The 26,217-nt window shown below is 35.6% G+C and overlaps 1 protein-coding gene across 1 annotated transcript; it reads right to left on the reverse strand.

Annotated features, from left to right (window-relative positions):
- CRISP1 (cysteine rich secretory protein 1) lies at positions 1-24,929 on the reverse strand. Its single transcript, XM_044237611.1, has 7 exons — positions 24,864-24,929; positions 17,179-17,316; positions 12,743-12,833; positions 11,478-11,626; positions 8,297-8,394; positions 5,661-5,749; positions 1-128 (listed from the first exon to the last, which is right to left on the reverse strand). Exons 1-7 carry the CDS (start codon positions 24,927-24,929, stop codon positions 1-3), a joined length of 759 nt encoding a protein of 252 aa, XP_044093546.1.
- Between the last annotated feature and the right edge of the window lie 1,288 nt (positions 24,930-26,217).

Below are 26,217 nucleotides of genomic sequence, written 5' to 3' on the forward strand. Positions count from 1 at the left end.
TTATTTTATTTCCTTGTCACAGAGACAACTAGCTTTGCAGAATTGTTGAACTGACTGGGACCCGCATCCGAAACTTCGTTTTTGTGCCTTACAGTTACTGTATTCATCATAGTAGAGGCAGGGGTTAGCTGGAAGAAAAAAGCATGTTTACACTATATTACCTCCAAAATTCACCATTAATAAAGAACGAGATAATCTTCTTAAAGACTTCAATGGAACTATCCAACTACCCCGCCCCCCGCCGCCCCCATATCTTAATTGCCTCTGAAAATGACCAATCTGTTTCCCCTATCTGGGAGTTTGGTTTTCCACATACAAGTGAAACCATATAGTGTTTGTCTATGTCTGACTTATTTCACTTAGAATAATGCCTTCAAGATCCATCCAGGGGTGCCTGTGTGGCTCAGTGGATTAAACCTCTGCCTTCAGCTCAGGTCATGATGCCAGGGTCCTGGGATCAAGCCCCATATGAAGCTCTCTGCTCAGCAGAGAGCCTGCTTCCCCCTCTCTCTCTGCCTGCCTCTCTGCCTACTTGTGATCTCTTTCTGTGTCAAATAAATAAATAAAATCTTTTTTTTAAGATTTTATTTATTTATTTGACAGAGAGAGATTACAAGTAGGCAGAGAGGCAGGCAGAGAGAGAGAGGAGGAAGCAGGCTCCCTGCCGAGCAGAGAGCCCGATGCGGGACTCGATCCCAGGACCCTAAGATCATGACCCGAGCCGAAGGCAGCGGCTTAACCCACTGAGCCACCCAGGCGCCCCAAATAAAATCTTTAAAAAAATCCATCCATGTTGTCATAAATGATAAGATTTCCATTTGTTTTATAGCTGAACAATATACATTATATATAATGTATATATATATATTATATATATAATATATATACACACATAAATATACGTATATGTGTGTATATACATATATATTTATTTATATTATATATTATATATTTTTATACACACACACATACATATATATATATTTATAATACTTTATCCACTAAATCTGTCAATGGATCCTTAGGTCATTTCCATGCCTAAGTTACTGTATCTTCTTGAGTTAATGTTTTTGTTTTCCTCAGATAGCTATCCAGAAGAAAAATTGCTGGATCATATGACCGTTATATAGTTAAATTTTTGAGTAGCCTCCATAAGTGATGGCGCCTATTTACATTCCCATCAGCATTGCATAAGGGTTTCCTTCTCAATACCCCCTTGCCCCTACTTATTACCTCTTGTCTTTTTGATGATAGACATTCTAACATATATGCAGTATATCCTTGCATTCTCTTATGATCAGTGATACTAAACACCTTTGCATGTACCTGTTGGCTGTATGGATATCTTCTTTGAAAAAATATAAATTCAGCTTCTTTGCCAATTTTCTAATTGGATTTTTTATTCAGCTTTTTCAATTCTTTATATATTTTGGAGATTAACATCTTATCAGACAGAAGATTTGCAAATATTTCATCTCATTCAATGGGTTGTCTTTTCATTTTGTTGATAGGGATGGTTTTCCTTGCTGTGAAGCTTTTTAGTTAGATACAGTCTCACTTGTTTATTTTTGCTTTTGTTATTTTTCTTTTAGTGTCAGTTTGCCCCATGATTTTCTTTTCTTTTTTTTTTTTTTTTTAAGATTTTATTTATTTATTTGACAGACAGAGATCACAAGTAGGCAGAGAGGCAGGCAGAGAGAGAGGAAGGGAAGCAGACACCCTGCATAGATGACTCAGGGCAATCCCATGACCCTGGAATCATGACCTGAGCTGAAGGCAGAGGCTTTAACCCACTGAGCCACCCAGGCGCCCCTGCCCCATGTTTTCTTCTCATTTTATGGTTTTAAGTTTTATGTTCAAGTCTTCAATCCATTTGAGTTGATTTTTATGTGTGGTGTAATATATGATTCCTGTTTCATTCTTTTGCATGTGGCTGTCTGTCTAGTTTTCCCAGTACCATTTATTGAAGAGACTGTCTTTTCCCTTTGTATGTATTTGGCTTCTTTGTTATAAACTAATTGACCCTATATGTATTGGTTTATTTCGGGGATCTCCATTGTTTTATATATATTTTATTATGTTCAGTTAGCCATTCTGTTCCATTGATCTATGTGTCTGTTTTTATGCTAATACCATACAGTTTTGATTACTATATATAGCTTTGTAATATAGTTTGAAATCCAGAAGTATGATACCATGAGCTTTAGTCTTCTTTCTCAAGTTGGCTTTGGCTATCTTTTGTTATTCCATACAAATTATAGGATTATTTGTTCTAGTTCTTGAAAAATGGCTTTGGAATTTTGAAAGTGATTGCACTGAAACTGTAGATAACTTTAGATAGTATGGAAATTCTAAAAAATATTAATTCTTCCAATCCATAAGCATGGAATATATTTTCATTTATTTATATCTTCAGTATTTCTCAGCAATATCTTATAATTTTCAGTATATAGGTCTTGGTAAAATTTATTCTTAGTTTTTTTCATCTTTCTTATGCAATTAAAAATAGGATTTAAGAAAATTTCTTTTTCTGATAGTTTGCTGGTAATATACATAAAATAACTGATTTTTGTATATTGATTTTGTATCCTACAATTTTTTAAATTCAGTTATTAATTCCAATAGTTTTCTAGTGGAGTCTGTATGGTATTTTATATATACCATCATGTCATCTGTAAGTAGAGACTGTCTTATTTTTCCTTTCTGATTTTAATTACTTGTATTTCTCTTTCTTGTCCTACTACTCTGAGTAGGACTCCCAGTACTATGTTAAATTAAAATGGTAAATGTAGGCATTGTTGTCTTGTTCATGGTCTTAGAGGAAAGGCTTTTCAATTTTGATTGGTGAATATGATGCTTGTTGTGGGCTTCTCACATCTGGCCTTTATTATGTTGAGGTAATGTGATACCTGTGCACCCAGCTTGAGGTTTTTATCATGAAAGAATGTCAAATTTTTTCAAATGCTTTTTCTGTATCTATTGAGATGACTATATGATTTTTATTCTTCACATTATCTGATTTGTGGATGTTGAGCCATTTTGGCTATCTTAGCATTAATTACACTTCATTGTGGTGTATGATATTTTCAATATATTGTTGCAATTGGCTTGCTAACTTTCACTGAGATTTTTCCATCTATGTTCCTCAGATATATTGGCCTGTATTATTTATTTATTTATTTATTTATTTATTTATTTATTTATTTATTAGTATCGCAGTGTTGTTTTCTGATATTAGTATCAGGGTAATGCTGGCCTCATAAAATGAGTTTGGAAGTGTTCCCTTCTCTTCTATTTTTTTGAAAGAGTTTTAGAATTATTGGTACTAAATATTTAAATGTTTGGTAGAATTCACTGGTAAAGCCATCTGGTCCTGGGCTTTTCTTAGTTGGGAGATTTTTTATTATTGATTAAATCTCCTTACTAGTACTTAGTCTGTTCAGATTTTCCATTTATTAATGATTCAGTTCTGGTGTGCTGTGTGTTTATTTCTTCATAATTTAGTCTTTGTAAGTTGCATTTTTTTTTTAAATTTTTTCCAATTTATTTATTTTCAGAAAAACAGTATTCATTATTTTTTTCACCACACCCAGTGCTCCATGCAATCTGTGCCCTCTATAATACCCACCACCTGGTACCCCAACCTGTGGGTTGCTGGGGGGAGGGGGGTTGGGAGAAGGGGGGTAGGGTTATGGACATTGGGGAGGGTATGTGCTTTTGGGTAACTTGGAAGGGGAGATGAACCATGAGAGTTGTATTTTTTTTAAGTTTAGTTTTGTATGTTGTATGTACAAATAGGATAAATTCCTATTTATCCAATTCTTCAAATTAGTTAACCAATTTGTTGCTATACAATTGTTCATAGCAGACTCTTATGTTCTTTTTTTTGTTTATATATATCGGGTGTAGTGTCTTTGCTTTAATTTCTAATTGTAATTATTAAACATCATCTATTTTCTTTTCTTTCTTTTTCTTCTTCTTCTCTCTTCTTTACTCCTCCTCCTCTTCCTTCTTCCTCCTCTTCTTCTTCTTCTTCTCTGCTTCTTCTCCTTCTCCTACTTCTTTCTCTTCCTCCTCTTCTTCTTCTGGTAAGTGTGGCTAAAGCTAAAGATTTTTCTATGTTGTCTTTTAATTAAAGAGCTCTTCCTTTCATTGATCTTTTTCGCTGTCTTTTCACTTTCAGTTTTATTTATTTCCACTCTAATTTTTGTTGTTTTTCTCCTTCTACTAACTCGGAGCTTAGTTTGTTCTTTTTGTTTTGAAAATAAAGTTCATTTGTTAAGCTTTTATTGTTGTTGTTGCTATTATAAGTATTTGTTGTTATGAATTTTCCTCTTAGAACTGCTTTTACTGCTGTTATAGTATATAAATTATATTAATATATATAATTTGACTTATTTTATACTATGAATTTTATTTTTATAAAATTTACTTGAATTACACTAAACTGCTTTTTTGTGTATATCCAGGTCTTATATTTTAAGCATTGTTTCCATTCCAGTGTGGCCCAATCTGAGATATCTTTCTCTAATAATTCTTATCTTCTCATGCATTTATATGTGAACAGAGTTTAAGATATTCATCTTTTATGGCATAGATTTAATCTTCTTGAGTAATACTTTCCCTTTCCTACTCTCATTTTACTTCTATTACATTTTTATACCATTATAGACATTCCTCTTATGTCTTGGATTAAAAAAAACCTACCCCATCCACCCAACATAGGTAATTAATAGATATTCTATTTTTCTCCAACCACATTTCTTTTCAGAAATGGGATGCAAAAAGTGAGGTTGAAAGAAAGAGAAAAAGAAAAAAAGAGAGAGAAAGAATAAATGAGACTTAGAGTATCTATCTCTCTCTCTAGAGAGAAAGAGGAAATTTGAAAAAAAGTATCTATTTTCCTAATTTTAAGAATTAACAAAGTGACTTATTTAGGTTTGGGAAAATAGGTCTTCTGGCCTTCTAAGTCTGAAGTTAAAGGGCCCTTTTCCTGGGCTAGTTACTTCTCTATAAACTTGTTGAAAATTATCTTATCAAAATTATGCTCAAGGATTAGGAGTTATATTTTCAGGAACCTCTAGAAAAAGGAACCCATTTGGTTAGTACTGCTTTGTAGGTAAGGTTTATTTAAGAAATAGAGCAAGTGCTGTAAGGGGACAGTGTGATCATCAACTGATATCTTCTAATGCGTCAGTGGGAACATGGAAGAATAAGGATCACTCCATAAGAAATTATATGCCCTAATAAGTGGTCAGATAGGTAGGGGAGCTATGGAGCAGCAAGAAGCTGAGAATGTTGGTATCCTGAAAACAATATGTCTAATTTCAAGGTTGCAATAAGAGAGCCGAGGAACTTTTTTATAGAGCAGAGAAAAATATATAGTTATATTAACATCTTATCCAAGTTTTCCTTATTAGGGTCATTAAAGTTTAGGGTGGGGGGCTTGAGTTTAGACTTAGACATTCTAATATTCATTCCCATAAATTTAATCCATCATCTTCTTGGTCACTCACGAAGGAGAAATAAGAAATAATGTTGATTTTTCCTTGTGTGATGATTCAGAAAAAAGTTATAGAAAAGTGCAATATTGTCAATCCTTAACTTGAAGTACACATGGCTCCCGGGTCTGCATTAAGCAAACTGAACGTAAAACTTACTACAAAGTTTATTTTCACAGTCATTTGGACAATCTCCACATGGACTTCCTGCATTATAAGGATTATTCATTTTGGCAGGATCATTTCCCCTTAAAAAAAGGATAAAGAAAAAGGTGATGTAATAATATTGATTCTTAAACAATGCATATAAAATGTTACTCACTATTTATAATCAGCATTGAAAACAATTTTTGAAAACCACTTCTAGATAATGATGATAATCTTTAAGATAGGTTTAAGATTTCTAGACTTGCAATGATGACAATTTATCTTTCTGAATGTGTAACGGGCAACTGTGGGCTCCTAAGAACTTTAGAATTTACCCTATTCAGATAGTTAAGTTCTAACAAGACTGGAATCTATGAACAGTGAAATCTTTTTTTTTTTTTAAAGATTTCATTTATTTGACAGACAGAGATCAATATAGGCAGAGAGTGAGAGAGAGAGAGGAGGAGGAAGCAGGCTCCCCGTGGAGCAGAGAGCCCGATGTGGGGCTCAATCCCAGGACCTGGAGATCATGACCTGAGCCGAAGGCAGAGGCTTAACCCACTAAGCCACCCAGGCACCTCTGAACAGTCAAATCTTAAGCAGAAGAGCTTTAGAGCCATTTATAATTTGTCACTTTTATTTATTTATACCCATAAGGATTTGGTAGGCACCCATGTAAAAGGACATGTTGAGAACATTTTAAGTGTGTCAAGTTGGAAATGTTCTAATTTAATCTTGCACAAGATCATGAGAAACTTGATACATGTTTCTTTTGTGTAGAAACATATGGAGCATTATAAAACACGAAAATCTGTCAATATGACTAAATCTAAAGTGGTAGATTTGGGGGAGAGAGAGTGGATGTGAATTTTTAGGTCTAAGCTAATAGGAAATTCAGATAAGACAGTTTTACCTGCAGATATCTAAGAAAACAAGGTGGATTATAACTGAATCTTACATAATGTGCTTGAAAAATAAAGTAAATGTTCTGGTTACAATAGCATTCTAGTTGATATTGTTCCCTTTGATATCTGAATTGTTAGAATTTTATTTTATTTTTTGCCTTTTTTTTTTAAAGTAAGTTTTATGCCCAATGTGGGGCTTGAACTCATGAACTGGAGATCAAGACTTGCATGCGCTACCAACTAAGCCAGCTAGGTGGTCCCAAATTTCACTTTATAAAAGGAACTTATTCCTGGGACGCCTGGGTGGCACAGTTGGTTAAACAGCTGCCTTCAGCTCAGGTCATGATTCCGGCATCCTGGGATCGAGTCTCACATCAGGCTCCTTGCTTGGCGGGGAGCCTGCTTCTCCCTCTGCCTCTGCCTGCCATTCTGTCTGCCTGTGCTCGCTCTCGCTCCTCTCTCTCTGACAAATAAATAAAATTAAAAAAAAAAAAGTATGTTTAAAAGGAACTTATTCCTTAATTAGAGATTTTGTCAGACTCTTGGTCTAATCTTTGCTGCAGAATATTCTCTATCACAGTTCCATGTGTTTTACTTCTGTAATTGTCAGTTCACCCACCAGAAACCACCACTAGCCCCTGAAAGATTTAGTACAATTGATGTGTTGTAGATGCAAAGAGATCTTACTGACTTTGGTGCTAATTATATAGATAAAATCATAAGAAATATTAACTACTAAAATCAAGACATGATAAGACCAGAAAATAACTCATATAGAGCACTTATATAAATATATCTATTGAATCTACAGATACTAGAGACCTCATTTAAAGTATAAATATGGTAACATATTAACAGATAAATAATTTTTACTGATTCATATTGAACATTTTTTATTTTGCAACACACATGGGGGAATAGCTGTTAAACATTATGCTTAGAGCTCATAGTATGATGGAAAATTTGCATATTCAACTATATAGGTACAGATAGCTGAAGGAGACATATGCAGACCACTCATTAACTTTGCTTAGCAGAATATGTTTAAACAGGCAGTTGGAGTGAACTATTAGAGGACTATAGATCAAGCTCTGAACAATCTCTAATTTCTCATGATTACCACTGGAACCACACAGTGTGCTCCTGTGACCTTTTACAATCATCTTTGTCTGAAATTGATCGTGCCTATAGAGCAACCACAGTTGAAAGAGCAAAGGAGTCCACCTTCTCCTCACTGAGGCAATCCGACTATCTCTTCTAGGAGTGGTTACTCACACCTTGATCACACATAAATTTAATTTCTAAAGAAAAAGCATATATCAATAGTTAGACCAGAAAGCTAAATAAAGGAACACTTTAATTTTCCATTTGTTTATTCTTGATATGCCACGATATTTCTGCCCTTGCATTCTAAATATACTTTAGAATGGTTGAAGTAGATATCCTTGTTTTTTTGCTTATGCTAATCAATAACACAGGTAATAGCTTTGAATTTGGCATTCTATTAATAAAATATAAATAAAAATTATTTTAAAAATATGATATAAATAAAATTGTGTGTGTGTGCGCGTGTGTGTGTGCAATGTTTTTAGGCATTAGCTAAATGACATTTTATCCCTAAGGTTCCACTTAAATTAAATGAAATATTTATTTGAGTTTTCTTATATATTCTTTGATAAACTGGATTATGTAAGAGGGATATATTTCTAAAGGCTTTGTGACACCAAGCTGTATAATACATACTCATGACAATAGTGACAAACATAGAGAAACTGAGTTGCCAGTCTTTTGGGGCATGATGATATTCCACAGCCAATGAGGTAAGAAGTGGCCCAAACAATCTGTAATGATAAAGATTATTTTATTAATAATTTGACTTGGGCTAAATGATTACAATATGAATATTGTTATCCATGGCTGAAAATAAACATGTTTGCTTTTAGAATGCTTTGAGCATGGCTTATTAGGAATTAATAGAAACAGAAAGATTTGCATGTGTCTGGATAACACACATATATATGCACACTTATTGGTCATCCTTAATCCTGGCTCATTTTATTATCAACTGTATATGGAAAATCAGGGAATATGATGAAGGCTGGTTGGTGATTGTATAAAAATCAAATAACGGGAGGAATTTTATTTAATTATCAGAGAAGAAGTATGGTATAGAGTAGAATTTGCCTTTAAGGCAAAGTATCTCAGTGTCAAATTCTATTTCTACCACTTCCTGGTTGTATGGCATTTACCAGTTTATGTTTTGAAATTTTATTTTTCTATTTGTAAAATTTTATAAAATATTAGTATTATCTTCTATATCACAGGTGTATTGTGGGAATTGGATAATAATTTTTCTTAAGTGTTTGGAAGAGGAAATATTAGGTTACCATCTGAGTGTGAACTAATGTCTTAGTGGAACTAATGGTCTTAGATATATATAGTGAGTTTGGTCTACATTTATCTAAGAGAAATAAAAGGTCAGAATTAATGTCACAAATCTGGCAGATTTTTAGTTCTCTGGGTGATCATTTTATTTGTATTCTCTGATTGTTTGATAAGGCAAATTAAATGAATAAAGAGTCTAATGTTATAACATTCTTAGATTCCTAGAACATATCCATTTTGTACAAGGGTATAAATTTTAAAATAAGAATGCTATTTGCTGGTCTTTTATTTAGAATATCTGCATTGTTATCCATAAGTGATTAATTCTTTGATTTTTAAATGGGCATTCCTGAAAAAGCAGACCAAAGTTGTAAGTCTTATGCTTTCTAATATCAAACCTTACCACAAAGCTATAATAATTAAAACACTGGTAGTGGCATAACAATAGACATATAAACCTTAGAACTAAACTTGAGTCCAGAAATAAATCTTCACATGGTCTTCATATATGGAGAAATGATTTTCAAAAGGGTGCCAAGATGAGCCAACAGTGATAAGACTGTCTTATCCCAAACAAAGTTGGAAAAACTAGATATCAACATGCAAATAAATGAAGTTGGGCCCTACCTTTTACCAAATTACAAAAAAATAAGTCCAAATGAATTAAATATATAAGTGTAAGAGCTGAAACCATAAAAAAATTCTTAGAAGGAAACATAAGGAAAAAACTTCACAATACTGAATTTGGCAGTGATTTCTTGGATAAGACACCAAAAATCAGACAGAAAAGGAAAAAAAATAGATAAATTTGGACTTTATCAAAATGTAAAACATTTGTGCATCATAAGATACTATTATCAGAATGAACAGGCATTCTATGTAATAGGAATTGATGTTTGCAAATCATATACCTGCTAAAGGATAGATATCTAGAATATCTAAAGAACTCTTACAACTCAGCAACAAAACCCCAAATAACCTGATATAACCCAGCAATTCTAACTGGAGAAAGAACTTCTACAGAAGTAATTTAGGTTAAATGAATTTCTGAGCTTGGGACCATAATCTGATAGGGCTCCTGTCCTTATAAGAAAGTGCTGGCACTCATGCTTTCACTCTCTCTCTCTCTATCTCTCTCTCTCTTTTTTTTCTCTCTCTCTGCAAGCATGCACAGACAAAAGGAAAGTAAAGTCCATGCACTGACATAATGAAAAGAAGGCAGAAAGAGAACTCTCACAGAAACAAGCTATGCTGCAAAAGTTCATAGACTTCCAGCCTCCAAAACTGTAGAAAATAAATTTCTGTTGTTTAGTCCATCCAGCTTGTGGTTCTTTGTTACGGGAGTCCAAGCAGACCAAAACAGCACGGATGTGGAGAAATCAGAAGTGTCACTGCTACTGGGAATGTGTCAAATAATGCAGCTGTTCTGGAAAACAGTATACCAGGTCCTCAAATAATTCAGCATATGATTACCATGTGATCCAGAAATTCCATTTCTGGGTATATACTCAAAAGAACTGAAAGCAGGATATGAACAGATATGTACACACCAATGTTCATGGCAACATTATTACCCATAGCCAAAAGTGGAAACAACCTAACACCCATCAGTTGAATGAATGGATAAACAACAGGTAGTATATACATACAATGGAATATTATTCAGCCTTTAAAAAAGAGTAAAATTATGACCTGTGCTACAACATGAATGAACATCAAATGAGGATATACTGCTAAGTGAAATAAGGTAGACACAAAAAGACAAAAATTGAATGGTTCCAGTTATCTGTGGTATCTAGAGTAATCAAATTGATAGATACAGAAAGTAGAATGGTTCTTGTCAGAGGCTGGGGAGATGGAGAAGGGAGAAGTCATTGTTTAATGGGTACAGAGTTTGGGAAGGTGAAAAGTTCTGAAAATCTATAGTTGAGATTGCTTCATAACAATTTGAACGTAGTTAAAGCTACTGAACACTAATGCTACATAATTTTAAAATGATTAAAATGGCAAATTTTATAAAATATATTCATATATGCATATACAAATGATTGTTATGTGTTATATATGTATATATGCAAATAATTATATATGATAAATAAAAATAATATATGTGTATATTTTACAGATATACTGTAAAATATACATATTTTATCACAATAAAACAAAATATTTTATCACAATAAAACTAAATAAATAAAACTAAAACAGAGGAAGAGGATTCTCTGTATTATAAGGTACTATTATTTTCATCCTTTAGACATATTAGAAATATAATTTATAAGTGACACTGATGTTTTATGATTTTGTTAATTCCCAAAAGTCCAAATATATAAAAAAAGGAGACTAAAGAGTTAAGCAGCTTCTCTAAGCCATCTATTGAGGGAATCACATTTCCTTATGTTTGAAATTATAACAGGAACTCAGTGGGTCAAGTTCAAGTTTGCAAAAAGTGGGTAGAATGATTTTTCTCAGTCACCTGTTTGCCACGCATTCTTCTAGACATTTAAACAATATGCATATTTGCCAATATGCAGCTTACCTGAGTGTAATGCTCAATTGTTAAGCCATCATCTGTTGATATCTGTTCCCCATACTTGAAATATTTAGATTCATTGTACCAGATTTTAATTACACTTGACCACGAGATAGGATAAGTTGTCAAATGCATATTTTCTCCACAAAAAGTATCTGAAAGGGAGAAAAAAGTCTGTGTCATACTTGAAGAAACTGGGAAATATATTACAAGGATATTTTCCTCATTTTCATTTTACAAATATTTCACCAGTTATCCAAGCAATGTCTTATTTAAAAAACAAAAAGAAAAACAAAAAAACAAAAAAACCTCAGCAATATCTCTGCTGGAAATCTCTGCTGGCAACTTGTGGTACTTAGGTTTGGTGAGAAGTTGATAGGAGGAGGTGATGTGCAAGCTTAGAAATCAGGTCAACATTACAGACTCTGCCACTTCTGAGCTGTTGAGAAGGGTGAAACCAGTCCAAGTAGCTCATGGGTTGTAACAGGACCCATGACTTGAAAACAGCCACAGAGAGGTATTCATTATGCAAGAGCCTTGGAATAAGTGTTTGCTCATTTAGCCATCCACTTGTGATACGGGTTCTTGATCACAAATGGTATTCAGGAGTGATTTACCTTTCTCTGGGGCAGGAAAGATTCTTACTGTTAATTCATGCATCAACAGTGGGCAAAATGGCCAATAATTTGTAAATATGGAAGTTACATTAGTATTTTAAAAATATTTTGTAATAAACAAGTATCTCATAAGTATTAATAATGTCTACTTGTATAGGAAGTACTAATAGCTTTTCCGGAAACCAGCAGTGATTCACCTGATATATATGCCATTGAGATGGGCTCTTCTATGAGCACCTAAATTTGTTCTCATGTACAGCTCAGTAGAGTTGAATAGAACTCACCTCTCAACTCTATTAGTGTTTCAAAGGCAAAGGTAGCCCTAGGGTGATATAGTGTATAGCTGAAATAACTACATAGAATGGAAAGCTTCTAGCTATCTAGCTGTCCATCCAGTTATAGTTGTATTACTCAATTATTCTGTAATGCCAAGAGCTTTGATTCTTGTTTCTGATGATAAGAATCTGAAATTTGAAATTTGAATATCCAAATTTAAAAATTAATAATAAGAAAACAGTGCAGTGGGCCACAATCCACTGTCATTTATGGGGCCATATATAGACTGAATGACTTAACTTACCTTTTGCCAGGTTACTTAATGTTCCATAAGGATTTTTGAGTATGGAGGTGAGTCATGCAGATGTATATACCTACTTGTAATCCGCCTCTTAATTGAGTTGCTTTCTCGTAATTCACACTGCTTTGACAACATTCTTGCATTCTGTGCAGCTTCTTCACTCCAATCCTACAGTGGAAGAGTAAAATATAAGAACTTTGTCTTATTGGCATTTCCATGATAATATTCTAGTTTATTGTTTCTAAAAATCCAAGGCTAGCAATATCCTCAATTTTATAATCTAACAATTTAAATAATAATATTAAATATTCTGGTTGGAAGAGGGAGACAAAACTTTGACTCACCATGTTAGCCCTTGAATTTATAAAATCAAAATTTGGTAATAATATTCAGATATAGCTTCTCTTTCAGAAGTGTGAAAGAGTTCAAGTAAATTCTTTCAATAAAACAGATCAGGGTTAGAAATCCATTCCATTATTTATTAGCAGTTTCATCTCTGACACATTATTTAATCTTTTTGAATATGTTCTTCATCTGTAAAATGTAACCCATCATTCACGCCTAATAGCTTGTTCTAAAGTCTTAATGTAGTAATTTATGCAACACAATTGTAGTATGACAAATCTTATACTATGTGCTCTATAAATAAACAATGGCTAGGTACGGTGTCACACATCTCCATCTAAAATTATAAATAATAATAAAAATAGTAGCTAAAACCGCATGTCAGGATCTGTTACCAATTCTGTACCCATATTTTCAAATTTTGACCCAGAGCAACTCTGTAAGGAAAGTACTATTGTTATCCCCATCTGCAAATGGCGAAACAGAGATGTTGCATAATTTCTTAGGGTAACACAACCAATAAGTAGCCAAAAAAGAATTAGGATCCACATTATTCTGTCTTCAGAATGTGTGCTCTTAACTCTTAATCTGTGTCTATTGTGTTGAATTGAAGCATTTTGTCAGGCGTATCTCCAGGTTAAGTTGAAAGGAGGCAAAAAGTCTATATCGTTAATCATGGGACTTTGACAAATGTTCTTCCTAACACTCTTTAATCCTTACCTCTGCATACAACACATCACCAACAAAAGTTGTAGACTTCAGTTTTTACTACCAGCTTTGACATAAATCATTCACTTACTCTTTAGAATAAGTTTTGGATGACACCTGACTTAGATTTTCACCATTTTTCCTGGTAGCAAAGATGTTTCACTGTTATACGTGTATGCTGCCATCTGGGTTAGTTTTACAGAATTACCCTTCACGTTGAAGAAATTTAGTAAATCTTGAGATGAACTAAGTAAGTCATTAGCCGTTTTGTAAGGTTTGATTGCTTCATGTGAGAAAAGTTATAGTTTAGTAGTGGATATATCTACCCGAGGAAGTGGAGATGATGCAACAATCCTGTGAGGACACAGGATCTCCTGGTGGGAATATCTTCATTGCATGCCTTAGTTAAAAACAAAAACAAAAACAAACAAACAAACAAAAACCCTTGCTTATTATGACCAGATATGACCAACTGATTACGACTATCTATAAGTTATCTGGGTGACTTACAACTCATTGCTTGTTGTATATGCCGTGATGTATTACCAGGCCACTTTCTGAACTGAAGCACTAATTTCCTCTTAAGCTAGGAGTCCTGTCCACTGACAGTTCTACTGTCTGTCCTTTGTAAAAATTGTCCTGCACCCAGGAGCATAACCCCTTCCGTGGGGTAGTCCATACCCAACAACTGATGGATATGGGAACTGTAAATTTCAAGCCACTTCCCTCCTACTCAGAAGGGTTGTCTTGGTTGTACTAAGCTTCTTGAAGAATTATCTGAGCCCTCTGTTGTGACTATATCACAATCCAGCTTTTCCATATGTCCACTGCTGCTTTTCTCTCTACCTCCACAGGTAGGTATCCATCTGGTGATTGTTCTCCAATAAACATTCTGCATGCTAATCTCCATCTGAATATGCTTATCTTGTTGCATAAACTACCTGCATCATTCATTACATACAGTCTGTGGTTCAGACCTTTAATGAAGCTGTCTAGGATATTACCTCTGATTAATACTGGTAAGATGCTCCTTTCTTTCTGTGACAGACCCAGGATTAAAATCACAAATGAATAGTCAGGGTTATTGCATCAAAGCTATGAATTCTGGCTTTAATATGTGGTTCCATTTAATTGGTTTCTAACCCTATGTATGGAAACTTTTAGAAAATCTCTGCCTGGCAGTTGTGATTGCCTTTTCAGCCCTGCTGTAATCTGTCAGTTCTTTTCTAGCCACATCCAACGCATTGTTTATGGAACAGCTCAACTCTCGTATTCCTTTTAAAATATGATTCAGTCTTACTGGTCACCTAATTTATAGTCTTGTTGATCTCTCCTGCCTTTACACTTTCGCACCTGAATGTATTCATTCTTACATTAGGTTCTAAAAGTTCCTTTGTAGTTGCCTTTAATCCACAATAATATAATCTCTGAAATCAGAGTCTATACTTTCCATTTATTCTAAAATTTCTTTAGAACCTCCTAGGTACATGTGTTTGCTCCTCTGGAAACCAAGGAGTTTGGACCCTGTTTGTACTAAAGGAGGTGCCTGGCGCTGTGCCATTTGCATTTGCATCTGTACTTAATTCAGTGCTTACTACTTTGGATGCTAGCTAATTTCTCTGAGGTTCAGACTCATTATCAATAAAATGGAGATGACAGTATTATCTGGATCACAGAACTATTGATTTAAATGAGTTAATGTAACAAAGTTCTAGAAGAGTGCCTGTCAATAGTAAGCACAATATACATGTCAGACACAGCACTCACAATGCAAGAAAGCCTGTGATAGGTACTGAATTTTTATTGTTTTGTTTAAATAACAGTTTCTCTTTTAAGGTGACCAAGAGATGAATTTCAAAATAATGTTTTTCTTCACTTGCTTCCCACTTTCATCATTTGCCTGAGGAGACGTTCCCTTAGAATCACTCTCCAGAGCGAGTGCTAATTAGAATTAGAAATTTCTAATTCTTGTACACTAGACCCATCCAAGCAAGGTTAAAGGGACCAGGATAAGGTTGCAGAGAAACCTGAGTGATACTTCTGGGAGATAAGACTTATGCAGCTAATCAACTGGTACTTCTGAGACTGTCCTAAATTTGTTTTTTTCTGTAGCACCTACTCTGCTCACACACCAGGTTTATAATGGATAGACAATTCTCTTTTTATGGGATGCCAGGGAACTGGGAAATAGGTTTGTCAATATTGGTTTATCTGGCAGGACCCCCTGACTTCGAATCTGGACATCGTTATGCCCCAATAATGGGTCCGTGATTAAAGGAGCGAGACTGATACAAAGCAAAGGTCAAGCAAAGCTTTTTTTTTTTTTTTTTTTTTTTTTTTCAAGCAAAGCTTTATTTCGCACCAAGCATCAAGAATCTAACCGAACGTTCGGGGCCGCACCTCTTACAAGAGAGGGCGACACTTCTCTGCTTCACAGTCTAGCTTTTAAGGGCAAAGTACATGCGGTCAGGCCTGGCCACACACAGGTGACCAGTGAGAATGTAACACACACAGGAAACTCCACAGTGATGCTAGGTGACAAATTGAGTTACAGTTACCCTAGTAGACATTTGAACCAGCCTATCACACCTTGATTGGGATTGGCGCCAAAAAGGGCTCCCAAAGGGTGGGGCCCATACTCCTTGGTAACCAGGGAGACAGTATGCATCCCCTCCACTGATCGATGTCTCAACCTGGCCACCTTTGTATCTGGGCTTTGTTACCTGTAAATCCCCTGGGGGAAGGGGAATAGGGACTGTTTCTAAATAGGTCCTTACAGACATCTTGATTCTCAGATGAGAGTCTAGTCTCGGCTGCTGCCCAATGAAGCCAGTTATGAATTGCCTCTATAACTTATAGCTCGCTGTTATGACAGTACTGGCTGGCAGCATCAGCTTCAGCTGGGAGCTTGTAGGGGTCTCCACTAGAGACTTTCCAGATCAGGATCTCAGACAGTGGGGCCCAGGAATCTGTGTTTTAAAAAGTTCTTTGGCAATTCTTTCAAGATTAAGAAGCACTGTCCTAGGGTACATTAGGAATGAAATTAGACTTTCTGAGTTGGAATTGTTGCTCTGTCATTTAAAAACTAGGTGATTTTGGGAAAGTTACTATCTCTGTGCCCCCATTTTTTAAAATTTAATTAATTTAATTTTTTAATTTTAAGATTTATTTATTTGAGAGAGAGAGGTTACACGCACACAGAGGGAGAGGGAGAAGCAGACCCTGCTGAGCAGGGAGCAGATGTGGGGCTCTACTGGGATCATGACCTGAGCCAAATGCAGATGCTTAACTGACTGAGCCACCCAGGGGCCTCTGTGCCTCCATTTCTTCTGCTGTTAAGTCATAGATTTGTTTGGGAAGACTAAAGTTTTAGTATACTGAAAGTGAAGAGAACTTAATAAAAACTCAGTAAACACTATTACTATTATTGACATCATTGTTGCTGTTTAATTAATCTCACCATCTTGAGCATGTTGCTGGCTGACGGAACTACTCCTCTCCTGAGGGTGTTATGTACAGTAACGATTTCTTCTTGGACAGTTGCCAGTTCAGTGAGGAGAGTATTATATGGAACATATGGAACTGGAGTTGGTTTTGCCTGTGATCAGAAATTTAATTTAATTAGTCTTATTTCTTTTATGTGTAATTCACCACTTATATTCCTAGCAGACCTACAGCAATATGAATTTGTAGTTTATATTTACTAGACAATGATCTATAGGATTTTAAAATTAATGATTGGTCAATAGATTATTTTCCATTTCTCCAGTGCTAGTCTTTCAGGTTTCTGAATGTCATTTTACCTTATACAAGTGTATAGCTTAAAATACAGGATATACTATGATTGGGGTTTTTCAAATTTATGATTGGTACTTTGAGCCATGTAAAAGTACTTTTTAGGGCCATATAAGCCACAGTGAAAGATATCTTGACATTATACTGACTTCCCTTCCTTGGCTCCTATCCCAACCCATTTCCTGCAAGTGTTCTCTTTGGTTCTTAAATAAACCACTTGCACTCGAATACTGTTTAAAGGATGTGTCTAATCTAAGATATTAATTATTGAATACAAAGCCTCCAGTGTCTTCAACTCAGATTCTACCTTTTCTCTTATGCTTGTGAAAAAACATTAGCATTTACATGCATATATGTAAGTATAAAATAGAATTAGAATCAGCTATAATCCAGAATTAATGACTATTCTTTTAATTTGTTTACCCTTTATCTTGCAACTAAGAAGAAAACTAAATGGCTTTAATATTTAAGGTTTTAATTCTATCAAGAGCAACTTCTTTTTTGTGTATACTATATATCACATACACTTCATTCCTTTTGTTTAAAAAGTGGCAAAACATACATAGTATAATTTGAATAGTATCTGTTTATTTCTCAAGTACCATAGGAACATCAGCAATTTCTGAACAAATAGGATCCAACACCATACCTTGCTTAAATTTAGTAGCTATTTCGTTTATTATATATCCACATAAAATAGGAATGGGAAAAAGACATAAATATGGAATCCAGAAGACCCATCTAGAGACTATTTCCTGTGGATATCATTTCCTCAAAAACACAGTCCTATGTGCTATTTTCCTTCATACTTCAGGTAGCCCTCGTCTATACTCGAAGAGAGGTAGGGAACGACCAGATTTCCCTTCCCATATCCAAGTTAAATTTTCTTTGTTCCTCCGAACTCTGCTCCAGTGAAACTCATGACATATTGCTCTTCCATCTCGTTTCTGAACATTCATTCTCCTATAACGTTTTTGTATCACTTCCTCTCATTCATTGAAATTGGGCCTTCTGGTTTTTTGGGGTGTGTGTGTGTGTGTGTGTGTGTGTTTAAAGATTTTATTTATTTATTTATTTATTTTTTGAGAGAGAGAGAGAGAGAGAGAGAGAGAGAGCATGAGCTGGGTCAGGGAGGGGCAGAAAAAGAGTAAGAAGTAGACTCTCTGCTGAATAGGGAGCCCCATGTGGGGCTTGAACCCAGGACTCTGAGATCATGACCTAAGCCTAACACACATGTTTAACTGATTGAACCATCCTGATTCAACTGATTGAAGTTGTTTCAGAAGGCCCAATTTCAGGGGATTGACTGCAGAAATAGACGTGGACAGGATGAATTTGTTTCAGAAGGCCCAATTTCAGACTGAAACAAATTCATCCTGTCCACGTCTATTTCTGCAGTCAACACAAGGGACTTCAGTATTCACATGGATAGTTCCAGTCATCTTCTATCTCAGACTCTTGAGTTTTTTTCTCTCTTAGACCTCTCCTTCAAGTCTCATTAGTCTCCACCATGGTGGTCACAGCCTATATTTTATAATCATACTAAATGCCAAATCACCTGGTCAAACTTTTCCCTGCCTAATCAGAATTTCCTGCTGTTTCAGGTTGCTAAGGTCAATCACTCTATTTTCAACATAATCTATTCTTCTAGCTCTTTTTTCATTATCTCTATTTTCTCTCTCTCTCTTTTTTTCTATTCATGTTCTCTCTCTTTTATAAGATTTTATTTATTTATTTGACTGAGAGAGACACACAGTGAGAGAGGGAACACAAGCAGGGAGAGTGGTAGAGAAAGAAGCAGGCCTCTCACTGAGCAGGGAGCCTGATGTGGGCCTCGATCCCAGAACTCTGGGATTTTTACCTGAGCCAAAGGCAGACACTTTATGATTGAGCCACCCAGGTGCCCCTATTCAAGTTCTCTTATTTCAACAAATTCCTTGCTAAAATTTTGAATCTTTCCCCATCCATGGCCATTTAGAAACATCCCCACTTTGGGTGAGACCACAAATTTCCCTGCCCATACAGAATCAGATGAGCAATAGCAGAAAAATATTCCACAAAATGCCAGGTATTGGTATCATACAAAATCCTGATGTCTAAACTCAAACAGTCCCTTAATTTTGCTCATCAATTCTACTTATTTTACCTGGTTAGTTCACTTTGTCTTTCTTCATAATGTTATTGCAGAATTTTTGCACTCTACCCCAGTTACAGTGATTTCTCTCAATAGATTTTGCTATGTCCTACTTTCCCCAGTAAAGAGACAGTCTCTGATGCCAGCTGTTTCAGCTGCTCTTGGTCAGTCTACTAATCTGCTTCTATCTGTTCTCATTCTTTTCTCCTTATCACTTGTGGTACTACAGAACAGATCACACTTTCTTGTTTTTTAACCATCTTATGGAGGTATAATTGACATGTAAAAGCTACACATGTTTAATGTATACAATTCAATGAGTTTGGGTAAGTATACACCTGTGAAACCATCATCACCATCAATATAAACAAACAGAAGAACACAAACATATCAATCACCTCTCAAAGTTTCCTCCTGCCCCCTTTCCTATAACTATTGTTATTATTTTGTGTATCTTATAAAAACATTTAACATAAGATTTACCCTCTTGGCAAATTTAAAACTGGATGTCCACATGCAAAAGAATGATATTAGACCCTTATATCACAACATACATAAAAATCAATTTACAATGGATCTGAAAGGTCCTATAAGACCTAAAATCATAAAACTCCTAGAAGAAAACATAAGTAAAAATTTCCTTGACATTGGTCTTGGAAAGCACAGACAATGAAAGAAACAATAAGTAAGTAGGATTGTATCAAACTAAAAAGCTTCTGTATAGCAAGGAAACAATAATAAAGATGAAAAGGCAACTTAATGAATGGGAAAATATTTGAAGCTATATATCTGATAAGGAATTAATATCCAAAATATAGAAAGAGCTTGTATAACTAACAAAAACAAAACAAAACAAAACAAAATACCTGATTTTAAAAATACACAAAGAACCTAAACAGACATTTTCCCAAAAAAGACTTCTAAATGACCAATGGCTATATGAAAAGGTTCTTAACCTCATTAATCATCAAGGAAATGAAAATCAAAACCACAGTGATCTATCACCTCACATCTGTTAGGATGGTTATTATTAAAAACAAAATTTCAGGGACGTAGAAAAAAGGGAACTTTGATATACTGTTGGTGGGAATGAAAAAATGGTAAAACCATAATGGAAAATAGTATTCTCAAAAAAGTAAAAACAAATATCTTCTCCCATTCTGTCAGTTGTCTTTTGATTTTGTTAACTGTTTCCTTTGCTGTGCAAAAGCTTTTGATCTTGATGAAATCCCAATAGTTCATTTTTGCCTTTGCTTCCCTTGCCTTTGGCGATGTTCCTAGGAAGATGTTGCTGCGGCTGAGGTCGAAGAGGTTGCTGCCTGTGTTCTCCTCAAGGATTTTGATGGATTCCTTTCTCACATAGAGGTCCTTAATCCATTTTGAGTCTATTTTTGTGTGCGGTGTAAGGAAATGGTCCAATTTCATTTTTCTGCATGTGGCTGTCCAATTTTCCCAACACCATTTATTAAAGAGGCTGTCTTTTTTCCATTGGACATTCTTTCCTGCTTTGTCAAAGATTAGTTGACCATAGAGTTGAGGGTCTATTTCTGGGCTCTCTATTCTGTTCCATTGATCTATGTGTCTGTTTTTGTGCCAGTACCATGCTGTCTGGATGATGACAGCTTTGTAACAGAGCTTGAAGTCCGGAATTGCGATGCCACCAACTTTGGCTTTCTTTTTCAATATCAGATAAAGGACTAGTGTCCAAAATCTATAAAGAACTTAATAAACTCAACACCCAAAGAACAAATAATCCAATCAAGAAATGGGCAGAGGACATGAACAGACGTTTCTGCAAAGAAGACATCCAGATGGCCAACAGACACATGAAAAAGTGCTCCATATCACTTGGCATCAGGGAAATACAAATCAAAACCACAATGAGATATCACCTCACACCAGTCAGAATGGCTAAAATCAACAAGTCAGGAAATGACAGATGCTGGCGAGGATGCGGAGAAAGGGGAACCCTCCTACACTGTTGGTGGGAATGCAAGCTGGTGCAACCACTCTGGAAAACAGCATGGAGGTTCCTCAAAATGTTGAAAATAGAACTGCCCTATGACCCAGCAATTGCACTACTGGGAATTTACCCTAAAGATACAAACGTAGTGATCCAGAGGGGCACGTGCACCCGAATGTTTATAGCAGCAATGTCCACAATAGCCAAACTATGGAAAGAACCTAGATGTCCATCAACAGATGAATGGATAAAGAAGATGTGGTATATATACACAATGGAATACTATGCAGCCATCAAAAGAAACGAAATCTTGCCATTTGCGACAACATGGATGGAACTAGAGCGTATCATGCTTAGCGAAATAAGTCAAGCAGAGAAAGACAACTATCATATGATCTCCCTGATATGAGGAAGTGGTGATGCAACATGGGGGCTTAAGTGGGTAGGAGAAAAATCCATGAAACAAGATGGGATAGGGAGGGAGACAAACCATAAGTGACTCTTAATCTCACGAAACAAACTGTGGGTTGCTGGGGGGAGGGGGGTTGGGAGAAGGGGGGTAGGGTTATGGACATTGGGGAGGGTATGTGCTTTTGGGTAAATTGGAAGGGGAGGTGAACCATGAGAGACTATGGACTCTGAAAAACAATCTGAGGGGTTTTTAAGTGGCAGGGGGTGGGAGGTTGGGGTACCAGGTGGTGGGTATTATAGAGGGCACGGCTTGCATGGAGAACTGGGTGTGGTGAAAAAATAATGAATACTGTTTTTCTGAAAATAAATAAATTGGGGAAAAAAAAGTAAAAACAGGTCGTTCTTTCAAAAGCTATTTATCCCCAGTGCTGTTTACTCCATTCTCTTCCACATTTCCCCAAATCTGACATTACTCATTACCTTTCCACTATAACTTCAACCAATTCATTTTCCTTCCCACTTATTCATGATCATTTTGCTTGTAACTTAAAATAAACAGATAAAACTTTTCATTTACTTCACTTCCCCATTCATTTGCTTTCTATTTGCCTTCCCAATCAAAATTCCTGAAAATGTTGCCAGTTCTCACGGCCTAGTTGTTAGTCTATTTGTTTTCTATCCAGAGTTTAAAAAGAGAATATACCATACTGTTTACTTTTATTGGACAAACAGCAACAGTTTATTATTTCCTTTAACTAGGATTCATGTTTAAATTTTATGCAATGAATTTGTGTTTGGGGCTTAATTTGTCTTACGATGTTGTTTTCTTTTAAAATTCTTAAGCCTTAATTTTCTGAGCAAACTTTCTGTAACCATGCAAATGTTCCAATAACTATCTGTCTATGGAATGTATACCAGTTGTTTTATCAACGTCTTCAACACTCATATTTTTCCTTTGTATTCTTGGCCAGTAAGTAGATGAGGCTCTGGTTCTCCTGACTGAAAGAAATTCTTGTTACATACTTTTTCATCTGGACTTTTAACTCTGATCCTGATTCCTTCTTTCACATGGCAGCCTGAGCCAGGCTGTCTCCTAGAACATATACTAAGTGACCTAGACTAGCCTAGTACTGATTAGGTCTTAAAGGCAAAATTTGCTTTCTCACTGTGTTTCTCCTTTTCCTCTGATGGCGGGTTTGCTTCAGCTCAGCTTTTCCTTACTGAGAAGTGTGAAGGTCCCACTTCCACGTTGGGAGAATAAAATGGAAAGAGAACCAAAGGGGAAGAAGGAGAACTCTTTTTAAGACTGTACTTACAGCATACTGGAGAATTATTGGGTGTTGGATGAGAGCTCTACCTGGTTCATCGTTGAGGACGAGGTGTGAGTGATAAGACCCAAATCAGCACCCCAATTATCTGATGTATAGAGATTTTCTTTTATTTATAAAATTAAATGTATTCCATTTTTAACTTCTCTTACCTAGCACATGAAAACATAAAAACCATTCATTTTCTATACCAAATCTCTTGACTTTAGTTCATCATAAAAATATTTTGAGTACATGGAATGCCTGGGTTTTTCAGTCATTAAGTGCCTGCCTGTGGCTCAGGTCATGATCTCATGGTCCTGGGATGAAGCCCCAATGGGGTTCCCTGCTCAGTGGGGAGCCTGCTTTTCCCTCTACCTCTGCCTGCTGCTCCCCCTACTTGTGCTCTCTCCCTGTCTCTGTCAAATACATACATCTTAAAAAAATATATTTTGGGTAAATTAAAAAATGAATTTTTTTGAATCATTGAGGCTATTTAGAGGTACACGTTGTTGGGTGACCACAAAATATTAAAGACATTCCTTATACCTCTGAGTGTTTTGTTTTTATTTTGTGATTGTTGAAGTTCTTGTCTTTAATGAGTAGTGAGGTGCAGGCCTCATACTCCATTGCTTATAGAGCCTCACACTTCTCTTCTTCTTGTTCACACCTTGCATTTCATATTAATTTTGATGTGTCCAATTCTTGTTATAGTCACGAATCAGAGGGTACAATTGGGATATTGATAAAATACTTTCTTTTCTGGGTTAAAAAAATCCAAACACTATTTTTCCCATTTAGTTTATGGAGAATGCATGGTATATTATAAAGTAATTCCTGCTTTATAGTTTTAGCTGTGTGTGTGTGTGTGTATTTGTTAAGTTGTTATTTCAATTTCCCTAGTTAAGATATGGTGTAATACTAGCTTCAGGTGTTCAATATACTAATTCAACACTTCCATACAATACCCTGCGTTCATCACAAGTATACACCTCAATTTCCATCACCTATTTCTTCCACTCCCTCCCCTCTTCCCTCTGGTAACGAACAGTTTTTTTCTCTATGAGTCTCTTTTCTCTCAAGTTAAGAGTAACTCTCTCCCTTTTTTCCCCTTTGCTCCTTTGTTTGTTTCTTAAATTCCATATATGAGTGAAATCACATGGTATGTGTCTTTCCCTAACTGGCTTATTTCACTTAGCATAAAACTCTCTAGTTCCATCCATGTTGTTTTGAATTATCCAGAAGAGCTATTATGAAATTGGCATGACCCCATGAAGCCAAACTGGCTAGGTTTACTTTCAGGGTCTGCCACTCCCCAGTTACCTGTCATCGCCACATAACTTCACCTGCCTCTGCTTTGGCTCTTTTCTCTGCAGTGTGAAATTACGAATAGTACTTGGCTACTAGAGCAGGTAAGACCAGGGTGAGTAATGGGTACAGCGTCCTCACAACAGTGTCTGAAACAAAATGAATTCTTCAGGGTAGCTCTTATCCTTTTCTGTAAAGCAATTATGAAACATACAATCCTCACATACTTGTATAATCCAAACAGGCAGGAAACCAGTAGCAGCAGCCAAATACAAGAAGTATTTCATTGTCATCCCTGAGAAGAAAACATAAATTTAGATTACTGTCAATTCCTGGGATTACGTTTTATTATAAACCTGTTTCAACCCTCTTTTGCAGTATATTTGCATTTTCTGCAAAAAGAGACCCACTGGATCAAAACAAAGTTGAATATGCTAGTGGACCACAGAGGAAGACAGAACTTCGATTGGAAGAATGATAGATTTTATGTCTTAATCCCTAGAACCTTTGAATATGTTACATTACATGACAAAAGATAACTAAGGTAGCAGATGGAATTCAAATTGCTAATCAGCTGACTTCAAAGTAGGGAAATTGGGGCACATGGGTGACTTAGTTGGTTAGGTGTCCAACTCTTGATTTCAACTTAGATGATGATCTCAGGGTTCTGAGATAGAGCACTACATTGGGCTCCATGCTCAGTGGGGCGTCTGCTTATGATTCTCTCTTTCCTTCCCCCAACTTGAGAGCATACATGCACACACATACTTTCTCTCTAAAATAAATAAATCTTAAAAAAAAATAAATAAGTAAAACAGGGAGATTATCCTGGATCATCTATGCAAGTTTACAAGGGTACTTAAATGTAGAAGAGGGAACCAATGTCAGTGATGAATAATGACAAAAACTAGACCCACCATTGCTTTGAAGACAAAGGAAGGGAACTTGAGCCAGAGAATGTGGGCAATCTCTGGAAGTAAGAAAAGGCGAGGAAATGGATTCTCCCCTGGTGCCTCCTAGTTGAATCTTGATTTTAGCCCACTCAGTGAGACCATTTGGACTTTTGACCTCCACAACTGTAAATTTATATTGTTTTAAGACACTAAGTTTATAGTAATTTGTTACAGTAACAACAGGAAACTAATATAAAAACACAAGATTATATTTGACCTCTATTGCCTATAGAGAAGACATGTGATCATAGTCCTAGTAATTTATATACATGACTTAGAGACATTCTGTATATATGATCACTCTAAGAATGGTTGTCATTGTAAGTCAGGCAAATCAGAGTTAATATACCCTCTCCTTTATTTCTGTTTAATAAGGTTGCTGACTCTAGGGTATTAAATTTATTAGTATAGGTTATTAAATTTGGTTAGTACTTTCTTTAAACAATCTGCCATGCTTATTTCTGAATTCATCCTGTTGAGTGGAAGGCATTAAAAAGCAACAGTTTTGTTCTTATTTTAAATAAAAAATTAAATAACTTGGGCTGAATAATACACGTAATACGATTTGCTGCTGTTCTCAAGCTTCTGCCCACTGCTGAAGAGGGGAATTCTGTAAATCAATTCTTTC

This window comes from Neovison vison, chromosome 1, assembly GCF_020171115.1.
Source record: "Neovison vison isolate M4711 chromosome 1, ASM_NN_V1, whole genome shotgun sequence".
In the NCBI taxonomy this organism is placed as follows: domain Eukaryota; kingdom Metazoa; phylum Chordata; class Mammalia; order Carnivora; family Mustelidae; genus Neogale; species Neogale vison.